A 16605-nucleotide genomic window follows, 5' to 3' on the forward strand; every position below is an offset into this window, starting at 1 on the left:
CCTTGAATTGTATGGTTGTGGTCAAACACGTAGTGCTTTACTGAAAATGGAGAGATTTAGCACATGCGGAGCGTTCCGGAGAGATGAGGAAGCCCAGGGGCCTGACCCTGCCCGGCCTCAGTCCGCGCTCAGCATACTCAGTGCTTTCTAGCCTAGCACATGCCCTGCCGAAGGGTGCCTGAGACACATTAAATGATAATTCCATTGATCTATCTAAAGAGCGTGTGGTCTTTACCCAAAAATCGTGTTTTGTTTTGGGTTTATTAGAATAACAACATGGTCTAAAGCTCGCTGACTATTATGGGCTAGGCACCTTTCTAATAATCATCCATGTGTTTCTCATTGAATCTTCACTACAAGCCTGTGAAGTGGGTAATACGATTATTTTCATTTCACAGTAGAGGAAACTAATTTACAGAAAAGTTACATAAATGGCCCAAGTTAACACAATAAGTGCTGGAGTCAGGACTAGAACCCAAGCAGTCTGGCCTAGAGCTGTGATCTCCCGCCACAACTTGAGTGCACAGAACTGTGTACTGCATTGGATTACTAGTCCCCAGGACAGGAAATTGGAAATTGGCATGGTTTTGCTATAAAATGGAAAAAATAGTGTTCGCCTGTCACCAGGAATTTTAATATTTATGAATTGCCTTGAGCATTTAAAAAAAATTTTTTTTAACATTTATTTATTTTTTGAGAGACGCAGACAGAGTGTGAGCAGGAGACAGGCAGAAAGAAAGGGAGTCACAGAGTCCAAAGCAGGCTCTAGGCTCTGAGCTGTCAGCACAGAGCCCGACGTGGAGCTCAAACTCATGAACCACGAGACCGTGACCTGAGCTGAAGTCGGATACTTAACCGACTGAGCCACCCAGGCGCCCCTAAAATACTTCCAAATATAATTTCTAAAACATAACAATAGTCCCATTCAGAAAATAGTATGACAATTATTTAGAATATTACATACAGAAATAGTTTAGATTTGTTTTAAGTGTAAACAGTTTAAATCCTCATTCAGTCAAGATAGTTCTTCTACAAAGAAATGTTATTGACTAAACATATTTATAAAAATATGTGTATACATTTTTCACATTTTAATACATATGTTATATATTTATTTTCAGATTATGTAGCTTCACATTTTGTAAAGGTCGTTTAGGACATTTGGGGTAATGGTTTATGTTTTTAGATTTATTTTGTAACTATAACAGAAAAGTAAATAATTATTTAGTGATTTTATTTTCTTAAAGGAAATTCAAGGAGATACTGGGAGGGGAACCATTTTTCCCCCAGCATTTGATTTTGAAAATTTTCAAACCACAGAAAACTTAAAGATGATGAAAACTCAGTACATCTTTCACCTACATTCACCAGTTGTTAATTTAATGCCACATTTGCTTTTTGCCTTCTCGCCCTATGTATACATAGTGAGTACATGTGTAATTATTTTTTTTAGCAAGTGGAAGACACTTCACCTCTAATTACTTCAGCGTGTATTCCCTAATAACATTCTCCTACATCACCATAACACTGTGTCGCACCAAACAAATTTAACATTTTTCTAATAGGACTCTCTCAAATGCAGTCCACATTTACATTTCCCTGTGTTGTCTCAAAAGTGTTCTTTAATATCTGGGTTTTGTTTTTCAATCAAAGACCCAGTCAAGGATCATGAATTGCATCTGGTTAACATACAGGTGAACCATTTTTAATTCAAGAAGTTACTTCCGGGTATTTGCGAGAACGTATTCAATCGATCCCGAGAGGGTGAAAAAGAAACCTTTACCAGCTTTGGAATATCAAAAACTCTTGGTCAGATTTGATACTGTGACAGTCCAGATTAACATGGAAGAAAATTACCAGTTAGTCATTTTTCAGAGGTATTAAAATATGAATTTAATTTAGAATTTAATTTGAAACATACTAGATATATTTAAAGCGTGATTTGATTTGCAGACATTTCTAGAAATAGACCTGTAAACACAAACATATTTTATTACTTCAATGCATCAGTATTTTTAAGTGAGATATCAGCTATCCTTTATTAAAACAAAAATATAAGTGTTCTAAAATTGTTGATTGTTCATAGATTTTTAACTCCTTCCTTAGTCATGATATTTACCCCCCAAAATGTTATAGCCTACTTAATTCACTTTTTAGTTATCTTCAGAACCAGCCAAGGGTAAGCACAGAGGAACCTATATTCCCAGCATATCGTGAATGTTACTGTCTCAGTAATCATACATATTAACTTAGGTCTCATTTTTGGCTTTTACCAACTCAGTTCTCGCAGAAACATGTAGTGATCATTTTTTGTTCGATGCTATAAGATCAAATATGAATCTGTAATCAATTTTGCTTGTTTCTTTTACAGTCCACGAACAAAAGATGATCTTAGAGCCTATTTTATACTTTTACAGGTAAGAAAGCAAGAATCAAAGTTGTCTAACTCAGATCTTGGTCTATGCATGTGTTAAGGGAAATGATATCAAGTACTAAGTAGTATTTTGGGCAACATTATTGATACTTTTTAGATTATAATATAACCAGAGCATTAAAGTTATAACAGATAAACAATGGGAAGCTAAATTATCTTGGAGATGAAAATTTTAACGTAGTTCTTGCCTTTCTGCTTTGGTATTGGGTAACAAGCAGCATGGAAGCACCTCTTCCTCCTCCAGCCAACCTCTTTTCTTGTCACTAGTTGTAACGGGCTCCAAAACTTTATTGTATTTCCCAACTAGTAGGTTTCTGACTTCTCTAGGTATTTTCAGTAAATGCTTTTGTTAGAGTTCTAATGGAAAAATCAAAGTGGTTGCTTATATTTGCTCTACAAAGGTGATGAACTTTTTCCTCGTGAGAGATACAAATGAAAAGCAATTTTTGGTTTGTATTATTTTTTGAAAAAGAAATATGTTATTACATAGCTAGCATACTGCTTTTGTATAGTCTTTACAGTTTACAAAAGGTGCTTGTGTATATTCTTATCTCATTTAAAGGTAAGAAAAAATTATGTTAAATAAGATATGGTGTTCAATTCAATTTTATGTCCAGTAAAAGGAAAGGTAGGAATAAAAGAAAGGGGAGAAGGGAAAAATGGAAAAAAAGAGGAAGATGGAAAAGAGGTAGTTGAGAGATGAAAAAAGGGAAAGAGAGAAGTAGGAGGACAAAGGCAAAGGTAGAAGAAAGAGAGGAAACATATGTAGATAGTAAAAGCCAGAGAAATGACAGCTTGTTCAGATTTGTTAAGTGAGTATATTAATTAGCAGTCCCCTCTGCCCATGATACCTTCTCTTGAGCACCACTAGGTGAGGCTATCAACTGAGGGCATTCTCTGAATTTGAATTTGTGCTTGCCAGTAAGTCAGTTTTGAAAATACATGGTGCTCTCTTATTTCCCACAATTTCAGTTTATTTTTCAATAATAATCCTTTCTTCCATGACATTTTGAAATGCACATCGTGAGAAGAGTGTTAGATTTTGGAAATATAACTAGAGGTTTTGCTTAGCCTTCAGGTACTCCTTCAGTGTCCCCTTTAACATCTGAAAGTTGTCGAAAGCTGTTACATGGTTCTCTCCTTGTTCTTTGTGAGATATGCAGCTAACTCATTTCATAATGGCCAAAGTTTCACAACCAGCTTTTATTTCATTTTTCCAGCATTTTTTTTTTTTTTAATCAAGGAAGAACCAGGTTTTTAAATTGGATGACAGTGATTGCCATCACTTATAACAGCCACTGAGCTAGGAGCCTTGCATACATTTTCTTTTTTACTACTTAAAACAAGTAAGATAGGTATTATCATTCCTGTCCTACAGATGAGGAAATTGAGAATCAAAGTTTAAGGAACATGCCTAAGTGGTAGAATCAGCCCTCAGACCCAGATCTGTCTTAATTTCAAAGCCCATGCTCTTTCTGCTGTACCATAGCCAAAATCTAAGAATCTGTTAATTAAATAATCAAACAAATAGATTATTGTTTTCTAGAATTTCACCCAGTATTTCATAATCTCAAATGTAGTTTCCTAATTTACCACTTAGCTCATTAAGCATAGTGTCTTTCCTTTTACATGTTAACAAAATTTTAACACAATTATCTTTAATATCTTTTTCAGAATCCTCAATTTAATAACACATCTACGTATGTCATCTATGCTCACTTGCTACGACAGATAGCTACCTTAGTGGAAGCTGATCATCATTTCCTAGTTCACTGGTTTAAAAAGTAAATCATTCTATGATACTAATAAGAACTCTTATAATCGTACAGTTGCAAGTTTGATATTAGTGCTTTTATAACAAAATATATTTAAATGTTTTCAGGTCTTTAGAAATGATCTTCTAATTAACAGTATTTCAAAGCCAGTTATAAACATATATGTTAGTACCACAGGGAGGGCAGGTAACCACTTGCTGGTGCAAGCTGTTGAGATTTCTGTCCACCACTTTCACCTTCCTGTCATTGGTTTTCATATGTCTCAAAGATGGTGACTGGATTTGCTCAGATACTACTATTTCAGTGTGTGTTTTTTAATTTCCTATCTTTATGTCAGTAAAGACACATAGTGTCTTTTCCTTACTTAATAACATCATCATAAAATATAGATTAGCCATCAATATCAATTTTTTAAAAATACGGTATGTTTTTTCATAGAACTATACTCACAGAAACAGTGACTTTTCTCTGTGATTGAGAAAATATTAGAGGCAAAATATTTTCAAAATTATTTTTAAATACAGTGGATTCTCATTACTCATGATATTCGTGTTCTGTAAAGTTGCTGCTAACAGTGAATTAACAAATACTGAACCATTGTTCCCATGAGACATGACATGGTTAGGTTCATGTGAGCTGTGGGTCATAGCATTTGCATCAACCAATGAATACATACATAATCTTGCTTTATCTCCATTCTCTGTAAAGATATCTTATTTAATATAAGTTGTCAATTCATTAACATTGAACCTATGACCAACAGCACTATAATGTCTGAACAAACTTTGTCTAACACAAGTTTATTCTCCATAAGGTACCTCACATTCCCCTTGTACTTAGGAACACTGGACAGAACGTCAGCACTGCATTTTGGAAACTTTTAAAACACCAGAATTACAGCAAAAAGCACAAAAGTGTGGAAAACATGACACTGAGTAAATTGTGTAAAGGATACCTGTTTATACAGTATGAAAGCTAAAACAAGAAGGGAGAGTGTTTCTTTGTTCGACCTCAGCTGGGAAAATGCACATCTGGCAACTCACATTCTTTGCCCTTCTCCACATCTGCAAATGACCACACATGAAAGCTCCACCAATACCGGTTTTGGGGGTTGCCATTAAATTTTAGCAAGTAGGCGAATTTGCAAATACTGAGTGTGAATAACAAGGATTGACTGCATATTGAAAGCCTTAAAAATGAAATGCTCAAGACTAACTTTATAGTAATTTTGGTGTTTATTTCTTATTTAACCAAGAAACACTATTCAAGGTAAGATTTTGCATCTTTTCAAATGTTTGGCAATTTAAGAAATAAAATTTGAGGGGATATTCTAAAATTGTATGTGTACAGGATGCACTTTGATATCTAACAAATATATTGCCAAAATAGAAAATGTGAATTTTATTGGAATTATTTCAAAATCTTTACCAGATTGTCCCAGAAGAGGTTCAAACAATTGGTAGAGAGATTGCTGCAATTTATTTCCTTACGCCTGTTTCCTGCAAAGCCTGAAGAATTTCCACCTATAACAAAGTGCTCCTGGTGGATTCCATCAGCATCTAAAGTGTTGTCTTTACTCAGTAGGTTTTATGATTTTATCTTCTATTTTGTGAAATATTAGAGACGTTTCTATAAGGATCTCAAAGTACTGTAGAGGCATTGTCTTAAATTTTAAAACTTTCCTTTGAAGTGAAGAGTTGTAATCTACTTGTTTTGATAACAGATTTCACAGTTAATTTATAAGCATGGAAAAGCTTTATGCATTTTATTGGGCAGTGTTCTGTGTTATGGCCATCTGCTGCACGTGACCTGCTAAGTAGTGACCCATAAGGAAACAGGAACTTGCATTGATTCCTGAGAATTCCTAGGAGAGAACACACTGACAGGGAAGTGGTGGGAGAAGGTGACCGTCTGTGTACTCCCTTTACTATAGTCTTCTAGTCCCCACCACAAGTTATTTTATAAAAGCAAGAAACTATTGGCTGCATTTGGACCATAGTTTTAAAACTACCTTTTAACTTCGGAACTACAATTGCTTAAAATAGGAATTTCTAGATAAAGTCTATCTGGTGGACATTAAAGTGTTCTTATTAGAGTGAATCACGTGTATTTTGGAAAAGATCATTGTTAGAATTTATCTTTACAGATACTGCAAACAGTTTGGTTCACCCTCCCCTTATTCCTTATACTGATTTCTATAATTCTACATTGGATCACATTGATCTCATGGAAGAATACCACACGTGGCAGAGCTTTGGAAACTCTCACAGGTACGCTCCAAAGCTCATTTTGGTTACTTACCTAAATGAAATACTGTTCAAAACAATGACTGGATGTTAAATTTGTAAAAATAAATTTAAATCTGCATATGAATTTATATATAAACTTTGGATATCCAGTCCTGAAACATTATTATATTTCTTAAGGCATTTTTTTCTTACATTTTGAGTTTATATACATGTTAGTTTGGCTTTGGTTTGATTAACAACATCTTTTTAAGAAGGGAAAAGTTGTATCTTAGTATGCAAGTTTCTTATGTCGTCTTCTTCTATATGCTATCATCCAGTACAGTGGTCACAAACTTTCTCTCTAAAGAACTAGATGGTAAATATTTTTGGCTCTTTGGACTATACCAACTCTAGTGTACCACTGTAACACAAAAACAGTGTTAGATAATATATAGATAAATGCATGCATCAGTGTCCCAGAAAACTTTCTATACAAACACAGGTGGTAGGCCATATTTGTTCCACGGGTCTGAGTTTGCCAGTGCCTGATCTAACACAGCAATCACACACATGTGCACATACACACATACATTTCATTCCTTTTCTACTTTATTCTGCAGAAAAAGTATCCTTTATACACAATATAAAAAGAAGGGGTGTTACAGCGAAGGGGCTTCACCACAAAGTACTTACTACAATAGTATAATAGATTTTTTAAACACTTGACCAAATTCTTTAATACACTGCACCTATATCCACATTCATAGTTTGAATTAAACCAGTGAGACTGTCCCAAACATAATTTAATCCCAGACCATGTGATATCCTGGAGAGTGTGTTTATTCTAAAGGAGATTAAGAGATATAGTGTGGATATAAGTATCCTCAAAACCCCAGATTACTTTATAAATTGGTTCAGTCCACCAGGGACCCTTTCTACTAGAATTGGCCAAAACTATAGACTGGCCTTATGGACATATCTCAGTCCATATCTGAACACTCAGAACCAGATAAGAATTGTCTCTGGGGACCTTGTTCTGTCTGATGGATGTTCTTTTGGCAAAGCTGACTTATTTTACAAAGACGCTTTTTTTCTCCACCTTTAATATAATTGTAATGTTGTAGACAGAACAATTCCAAAAGTTACTGTGCATATTTCAGTGACATCTTTTAATACAGAGCTCTTCTAACCACTGGGCTACAGCATTGGTGTACCAGAATGAGTTACAGGGGAGTTTTGATCCTATGATCTTTTCAGTTTGGGGGAAGCCAGCCTGGACTTAGAGGGGGACCTGGAGCCCTAGAGCAAGTCACCTTTGGCCATGAGCAGCCACATCAGTTTATTTGCTTAGTACCATTTTTCTATGTGCGTGACTAGGACAAGGTTGAGACACACTGTTTGAAAGTACAGAATAAGACCGTTACATATCCTGCTAAGCTCATTGTACCTGTTTTATTTCCAGATTTTTAGTTAGCACTTAGTGATTCAAAATTATTACACATTAGTACTGAACAGCTCTTATTAATTGACAGTTGCCTCTTGGAGAAAGCTGCTTTATTTGTGGTTCACACTAGGGCTATCTCCTTTTTCCTCATAATGCCTTCTTTGCACCCAGGGTTTGACTGTACTTGAGTGGATTCCAGCTGTAACTGATGGAGTGATTGCAGCCACTTCTGGTGAAAGGCTGGCTCCTGAAGTGTCACGGTTGCCATAGTAGTTCTCTCTAAAGGCATTTCTCTTGGGATAGTTTGTGGCTCTTTTATTAACATAAGATCAGCTCTGATCCAGGAAGGAAGTTAGTTATATTCATGACCTTTGATCATAATGTTGTGTGTCTTTACAAATACATACCATTCAATTCAACTACATCATTAAATACAATGAAGCTTGCACATCAGAAATATCCATGTAATAATGGATTTTTATAATAATTTCCACACATGAATTTTTTGTCCTAATCCTCCTTCATTAGCACTTCTGCCTCCTGGTTTTGGTGTCGGCCATATTTTCACAGGTAATGATCTACAGGTGACTATTCATAAACTGAAATTTTCTGTATAAACCATGTAAGTGATGAGCACGTTTCAGAACGTTCGATGTAGCTTGCTCTAGAGGATGAAAGCATAGTGCATCTAGTAATGATCTATGCTTCACAAGGCTGTGGGGATTGAAAGAGATGATACACATAAAATCATTTTGTAAATGGTAAAACACAATACAAAAGTAATGTTTTATATTGTTAGGAGGGGTACCTTAGATTCCCTTAGTATAATTTTGCTAAAAATACACCATTTTGCTTTTTCTGTTTTCATGTGTTGAGCAGGTTTTCCTTCTGTCAGTACCCATTCGTTATTTCTATAGCTGCAAAAAAAATCATTATTCAAAGAGACTCAGAGCAACAGATGATAAGCATCGCAAGGGTAAGCCAGCTACGAAAACGTATTTATGCTGACTATAATCAATATAGTACATAATTTAATAAATAAATCAAGTGTCTTGTGAATTGTTCTAGCATAATCAGGAAATGTTCAAAGTAAAATTCATTTTCTAACTCCCCCCAGAAGTGCTTAAACCTATCCACTATACAAGAAAGAGCCCTCATCAAATTCTCACTGTATTATGAGTAGAGCAGGAAGATTAGAAGCCTCTCACAGATCCAAAGTACTGGGAACTTGTTGGATGCCATTCTGTGGAGACCATATTCCAGCTCCATGGCAGCCGTCAGAGCACTGGTGGGAACTATAGGAAGGCCAGGCGTGTCCTTACGAGCAAACCTCTCAAACCACTGCAATATTCCCTAGGTTTTATGAAAATCCAACAGAAATAACCCGAAAGTTATAAGATGTACAATGTTGGGAAACTGGGAAATAAGTCCAAAAAAAGTGAAAGACATTTTATCGATTCTCAGGGAACCAAAATGCATGGAGACCCATAGAAACTGGGATGGTAGTCAGACTGGCTGTAGGCAGATCGTGCGTTCGGATGAAGTTGATCTCTGGGCCTATCCTCACCACCCCTGCCGCCTGTGGTTCAGCACAGCGCAGGAAAACTACGTATTTTATCTAATAGATACAGATCTATCTAATAGATACTGCTCTGAAGGAGCAGATTTTGTTTTATTAGAATGCTAGACTATATATTTAAATGCTCATATATTTGGAGTATCTGCTTTCGTGACACTACTTTAAAAATTAGAAGAAAGGTTGGCTGTAGTCTTCTAAAGATAAAAAGAGATCCTCAGAATAAAAAGAAATGATTTCCATGTCTTGTCCAAGAATATAAAAACAATTCTAAAGTATAAATTATAATACTTCAAAATGCTTTTAAAAATAAGAAATGTTTATTCTTAAGTAATTCAGTTCCCAGAAGGTGAGTATTCTTTTCTGTCACAGAGCAGGACAAAAGATTTGAGTGACTGGTGACATCCCAGAGTCAGCTTACACTGACTATGAGAATATTAGAAGAAACGTTATTGCCTGTGTGTACCAAGGGAGTTCCAAAGCCACTGTACCCCCCTGAAAAGTAAATTTAAACAGGTATATTTGGCATCAGAATTATTACTTAATCTCGGGTAGATATTGGCTCAAATATTAGTCTGTAGAGCTACTCATTTTGGCAGTTTCTATTAGTTGCATTTATGCAATTTCATGCCACTAAACCTTGTCTCCCATTAGCATCTTAGTAGAACTTGGTTTGCTGGATATTTCCAGTGTGATGGCTTTCCAGGAGGTAGACTGGGAACAGAACATAAATGCAGCCAATAGTTACAATTTTATGCAATGTTAGTACTTTTTTTTACCTAGGGCTATGATTTTGTACATTTGTAAAAACAAAAAGTCTGAAAGAGCTAGAAGTTTCCCTTAGTTCCTCTGAGCAGTTTTCTGCTGTGGCACTCATATTTGAAACATCAGATATCTTCTGTGGAACTTTTTTCTAATTAAAAGGAGAGTGGCAGCTGTAGACGCTGTCACAGGCGTCTTCCACAGAGAATGGACACAAATGAGTAGAGACTGAAGACTTAAGTGGAATTATGTGTTATTATGGGTGTTTCCCAACATTTTAACTTGTAAATTGTCACACCACTTGGAATTAATGACTGGTGAACATTTTGACCCAAGGACAGACAGCCTTACAAGTAGTTAATGTAAACAAGAGCTTATCTGAAGTTGCGAAAGAGATTGCCCAACAAAAATAACTTCCTCATCAGACTGTGTCCCAAATTCTACCATTTGGGGGTTACTTCTTTTGTTTGAAGTATTTTCTATTAAATATTAGTTCCTGATGGGAGGAGTAGCCACTAAACCTTGTCTACCATTAGCATCTTAGTATAAATTTGTTTGCTGATTATTTCCAGAGCTATGGCTTTCCAGGAGCTAGACTGGGAACAGAACATAGGAAAGAGGACAGTAGGATACTACCCCAGGAGTATAGATCTTTTTGAGTATCAAAGGGAAGACCCAGAGAAGGAAGAAAAACACCATTAAAAACCTTTAGAGAAAGACAAATACCATGTGATTTCACTCCTACTTGGAATTTAAGAAACAAAACAAATGAACGTGGCTCATAAAACGTGGTTTTATGGTTTATTGTTAACCATAAAACAGACTCTTAACAATAGAGAACAAACTGAGGGTTGCTGGAGGGGAGGTTGGAGGAGATGGGTTAAATGAATGATGGGCATTAAGGAGGACACTTGTGATGAGCACTGGGTTTGTATATAAGTGATGAGTCACTAAATTCTACACCTGAAACTAATATTACCCTGTATGTTAACTAATATTTACCCTGTAAATGTGAAACTAAAAAAAAATAAAATAAAATAATTTTTTTAATTGGAGTGTAACTGACAAACAGTATCCTATTCGTTTTAGATGTATATCATAGTAATTCGATATTTTTACCCATTATGAAATGATCGCCATGATAAGTCTAGTTGCCATCTGTCACCATATGAAGTTTTTACAGTGTCATGACTATATTCCCTATGCTGTACGTTATATCACTTAGACAAATAAATTTTTAAAAAGAATAAAATTTCTAAAATAGGAAACAAAAATAAAAAGTAAAAGTCTTTAGAATTGGAAATACGGAGATGAAGTGCTCTGAATTAGAGTGTTTTATTATAGTAATCTATAAAATCGTGAGTATAGTGTTATGTAGATTTTTGGTATTAAAATTTTATCTACTAAAGCACTTTGCTGCATGTATTTAAAATGTCTGAAATGTTCATCTCTAGTCTGTAATTTTCCTTTGCTACCAAAGAAGATGAAGTAGTCTGATAAAAATTATTTAGATAAATTATATAAAATTAATTAAATAAATTATACAAGCTTGTAGATGCTATATGATAGATATTTATGTATTTCTAATAGGTATCTTTAATGTTTTTTACATACTCATTACTTATATTTTGAAAAACCATGAAAAAAAGATTTTTTTTAAATTACATTTCCATTAGCCAAACATAACAATTGTTAATATTTTGGTAAATTTTCTTCTGCTATTCCTTCTCTGTATTATTTTTAAAAGGCAATAGAGTTGAAACCATTTTGTATACACACTTTTGTTCCCTTATTTTTTCACTTGTACCTTTCTTGAATATTTTCATGGTATTTATATAATTATAACCATCCATTTTAATAGTATTAGATTCCATTATATAAATACATATATAGAATATTTCTAAAGTTCCACTTTTATAGGTGATGCTGTGATGAACATCTCACTGTATAAAATAGTTTTTGTGTTTAGAATTCCCAGAATTGGAATTATTGGGACAAAGGGTATGGACCTTATTAATGTTTCTGATAAATGTTGACATATTATTTTCTAAAAGTAGACTAATTGTGCTTTTAGAGTAAATTCAGTACTATTTAAAAAGCTTAAGCCAAGCTTGTCATCAGTAGTATGTACCTCATTTCAAATGTTCCCACTTTGTTTGTATCTATTGGACAGAAAGACTTACCATTTAAAAGATGAGACATATGGAAACTGATATGCAACATACTTTACTATAGAAGGTGAATTATTTTTGGTCCTCCCTTTTGGACCCCGTTTGGTTATAATTATTTCAAAATGAAAAAAATATATAAATATATAATAATAATAATTTGTATGATTGAGTTTATGAAAATATTTATATGAGAGAGGGCATAGAGAAGGATACAACTGATTTTTAGTCAAGTGCTTAAATGTTTTAAATGAAATTATAGTCTAAGTAAAAACTAAAAAGTAAAATGTTTGCTTTTCTTTTTTAATCAGCAAAGTCTGGTGGATAAAGTATCTCGAAGACAGAGACCTGATATGAACATGCTATTTCTAAATATGAAAGTAAGACGGACACATCTGGTTAGTGATTCGCTTGATGAGGTATAGATCATTTATTCCAACATGGAACTAATTGATTAAAACTTTACATAAATTCTACAACATGGTGTATTACTGAAATCTTAGTAATCTGTTTTTCATTTCTGTATGCCAGTAGGTGTGCATCCTTATATTTTGATACCATAGTTAAAATCAGTCGTGTATTCACAATTAAGCCTTATGTTCATTATTTATGTTTCTTAATGGTTTGTTGTTAACTCCCCAGAAAAGGATTTTGTGTTGAACACTGAAAATGAGTAATTCGTGTTTCTGAATATGTAACTTAGATTCTAGACCCACCTTTGTTACTGGTTGGGTGGGTAACAAGTCATTTTAACTTCCCTAGGCCTGAGATTACTCATCTATAGAGGTCTGACCTACAGGGTATATTAAGTATACTCAGGCTCAGAGGTACTTTGATTGTATGTATGTGTGTATATCACAGAGCTTCATGTGTTTACAGTGCTTCAGCCAGATCTTCATGTGGCTGTTATAAGATAATGGCTGATGTCATTATGTGATTTTTAAAATCAGGAAGGAAAGTTAAAGAAAAGGAAATTATTTTATGATATAACCTGTTAAATTAAAATCTTGGAGGCAGTGTAGGAACCCAGGCGACAGTAACTTTGGGCAAAGTACTTGATCTCTCTTAATCTTTCTGTTAATCTATATGACAGACATAATCATGCTTAATTCGCATAGTATCTGACAAATTACTGGATGAATGGATGAATGGAGTGAGTTTTATGACATTGTAAAGAAAGATAAAGATTGCTTACCACATTTCCCAGAATTGAAAAAGTTAATTTCCTTTTTACTGCTCTTTGTTCTTCTCTATAATATAATTTCTTTAAATAGTTAACCCGGAAAAGAGCAGACTTAAAAAAGAAGTTGAAAGTTACGTTTGTAGGGGAAGCTGGTTTGGATATGGGTGGCTTGACCAAAGAATGGTTCCTTCTTCTAATTCGCCAAATTTTTCATCCAGATTATGGTGAGCATTTAATTTTTATGAACTGGTGTTTCTTCATAATTGTTAGATTCAAGTAGTGACTTATTTTTCACCTACCCTATGACTTTATAGGTTTTTGTTTTTGTTTTTTTTTTGTCAACCAAAAATGTTGAATAATTTAAGGATTTTTGTTTATATTTTTAAAAGTGACCAAATTGATGATCAAAATGTTTGTTACCTTACTGGGAATCATACACAAAATGTATAAAGACTGTAAGTATATATTTGCAAGGCAACATCCACCTCTTTCCTGAATAAATCAAACTCATGAAAATTTGTCATTGAAAAAAGAACATTCAGAATTAGAAACAAGATGGCAGCTTGCCTTACACTAATAGCTGAGGGCTTTTTCGTTAGATTGTGAGCCATTTTCATAAATAAGAATTCATTAATTTTTTAAGACAAAAGCACACTTGAAATTTAAATTTTATTTTTTATTTAGAGAAAACACCTATACAGTCCTTAGTATCTATAAAATATTTTTCTTCAAACAGTTTTAAGTGTTTTTCTTACTTTTTATTTTATATATATGTAGATATAACCTCTTTCTGGCAATGGAAAATAGAGATGACATGGATAAATTAAAATCTCCAGATAATCTTCATAATTAATTTTGATCATAACTTATAAATTATACATTGTTTTTATAAAAGAAAATCAACTGATTAATTTAGTTTCTATCTTTTTAATGCATATATACCCTTGGTTCAGGATACCAATAAACAGTAAAAGGTTCTTACATACTCTTTGTGTATATATTTTATATATTTTACCATGAAAGATGGTTTATAACAATAACTGTTGCTGAAATGTTTTGCTTCTAATAGTGGAGATATCATGTACATTTTTAGTACTTTGATTTTTTTTAATCAGTCATGTTAATGAAATGTTTCTTTTTTTTTTTTCCAGGCATGTTTACATATCACAAGGATTCACACTGCCATTGGTTTAGCAGTTTTAAATGTGATAACTATTCTGAATTCCGATTGGTTGGAATTGTATCCTTTAAACTTTCCACTAGGAGGTGCTAGTAGACTAGAAATTTTAAATTTTATCAGAATTTTGGAAAACTTCTCATTAAGTCTTGCAGATTAAATATTCTTGTCAAATTTGCTAATAGACTTTTAATCATTTGCAGTATCACAGTATATCACAGTTATATGTCAGCAGACTTAATTGAAAGGAATTATGAATTTTTTTATATTTTTCTCTGAAAACATGATCTCAAAATAAAAACAGTTCTTGTTTCATATATTATTTAAATTATTAGAAAATTAAGATATTTTTAAAACAAAAGTATCTTTCCCATTCATAATGAACTATTTTTCTGTCCTTTTACCTTGTGCTTATTTCACTGAGTTTAATAAATTGAAATTGTGGAAATTAAATCTACGTCTTTAATATTCCCCCAAATCCTGAGACATCCATAAAAATTTTAAATTGAATAGAGTGGGAATATTTAAAGTATATGTTGTTATTTAAAGTGTTTTTTTAATTATGTAAATTAATTTACATCCTCTGTGCCATCCTCTGATGCTTCTCCGGTGTATTGAAGATGGCATTCCTGCATTGGGTAGGAGATTGGAAAAGATACCTACCGCATTAGCTCTTTTAATTCTAAGAAATATAATCATCGGTGGAAGAAAGGAGGGAAGAGTAAATAAGTGAGCTAGCACTGGAGATAACTAGCTTAAAAGAGAGAAGAATATCCACCTTTAAGAAGGTTACCCTCTAGATGGGCAGATGACCGCCAATTCAAGGTCATCAATTCTCAGAGTCACATGATTATTTGACACGAAGTTGTAAGGAGTTTGGAGAAGGAAGGGTCAGTGTATTCTTCCCAGGCAAGATAGAGATTTAAAAATGGAACCATTCTATCTGATTAGCACAGGGCTGGAGTGACTGGGAGAATGGCTAGAAAACAGGCTGCATTGTGCTGGGCTTGTTACAGAGCAGTGTGGGGGGCCTTGATTGAAGCAGAGGGCACCCCAGGAGTTAGGGAGGACACCTTCAGCAGTCAGGAATGACCTTAGAGAGGGCTTGGAATGTCTCTTATACTTGTAATACATCCTGAGGATTGTATATTAAAACTGAGAGAGTAGATGGAAGAAAAGGTAGTAGGGAGAAAAACCACACATTAAGAGAATAAACTTAATTTGAAATTTTGTATATGTTGTTATGTCCAAAGGTCTGAAGTGCCAAGTTCCACAAAACAGAACGCTTACCAGTTCTTAGACCTATGGTTTTATTTTGTATTATCTACAGTAATCATTTGTTGCATGTTCCAGTTTCATTGAAGGCCTGAGTCACAGATGCTTCTCACTATACTATGAGTATGAGCTATTTGAATTCCCTGATATATATGTTTATTATACTTTACATTTTTATCACAGCTTAGATTTGGGTGATATTTTGACTTTCTAATATTTATAATGAAGTATTAGAGCTTACTTAGCCATCACATTTTTAGAATGGTATTATACATTAAGTCATGAGCTTACTAATTAGCTTCTTTGGCAAATAGGCATTAGTTTCTATCCAATCATTACCCAAAAGAGCAAGCACAGTAAGCATATTTACATATGCTGCGTATTTCAAGTTAATTTATTAAATCTAAATTAGATTATTATAGCCACTACTATCTCATTATTATGTGTCTTTATCTCACATGCACACACATGACAAAACTATGGAAAGTGAGATTGATGCCCAAAAAGCACGATAATATATAGGAAAAATGTGAGATGGTTGTGAGATCACATGGATTGTGATCATGTACGTAGGTGAGAGATC

General features: G+C 33.9%; 1 protein-coding gene across 7 annotated transcripts in view; it reads left to right on the forward strand.

The window, feature by feature from the left end:
- HECTD2 (HECT domain E3 ubiquitin protein ligase 2) overlaps positions 1-16605 on the forward strand; it is a 78025-nt gene that overhangs the window by 41148 nt on the left and 20272 nt on the right. For 4 of the 7 annotated variants that reach the window (XM_045040404.1, XM_023240718.2, XM_023240719.2 and 1 more), the window contains exons 7-14: positions 2372-2417; positions 4109-4218; positions 5641-5789; positions 6356-6479; positions 8761-8857; positions 12699-12806; positions 13662-13794; positions 14722-14810. In XM_045040404.1, coding sequence (XP_044896339.1) covers positions 2372-2417; positions 4109-4218; positions 5641-5789; positions 6356-6479; positions 8761-8857; positions 12699-12806; positions 13662-13794; positions 14722-14810 — 856 coding nt within the window. Of the gene's footprint in view, positions 1-2371; positions 2418-4108; positions 4219-5640; positions 5790-6355; positions 6480-8760; positions 8858-9829; positions 9974-12698; positions 12807-13661; positions 13795-14721; positions 14811-16605 lie in introns of those variants that run through there. The other 3 variants (XM_045040403.1, XR_006587157.1, XR_002736879.2) reach the window with 3 other exon arrangements.

The sequence above is a fragment of the Felis catus genome, chromosome D2 (genome assembly GCF_018350175.1).
Source record: "Felis catus isolate Fca126 chromosome D2, F.catus_Fca126_mat1.0, whole genome shotgun sequence".
Taxonomy (NCBI): Eukaryota; Metazoa; Chordata; class Mammalia; order Carnivora; family Felidae; genus Felis; species Felis catus.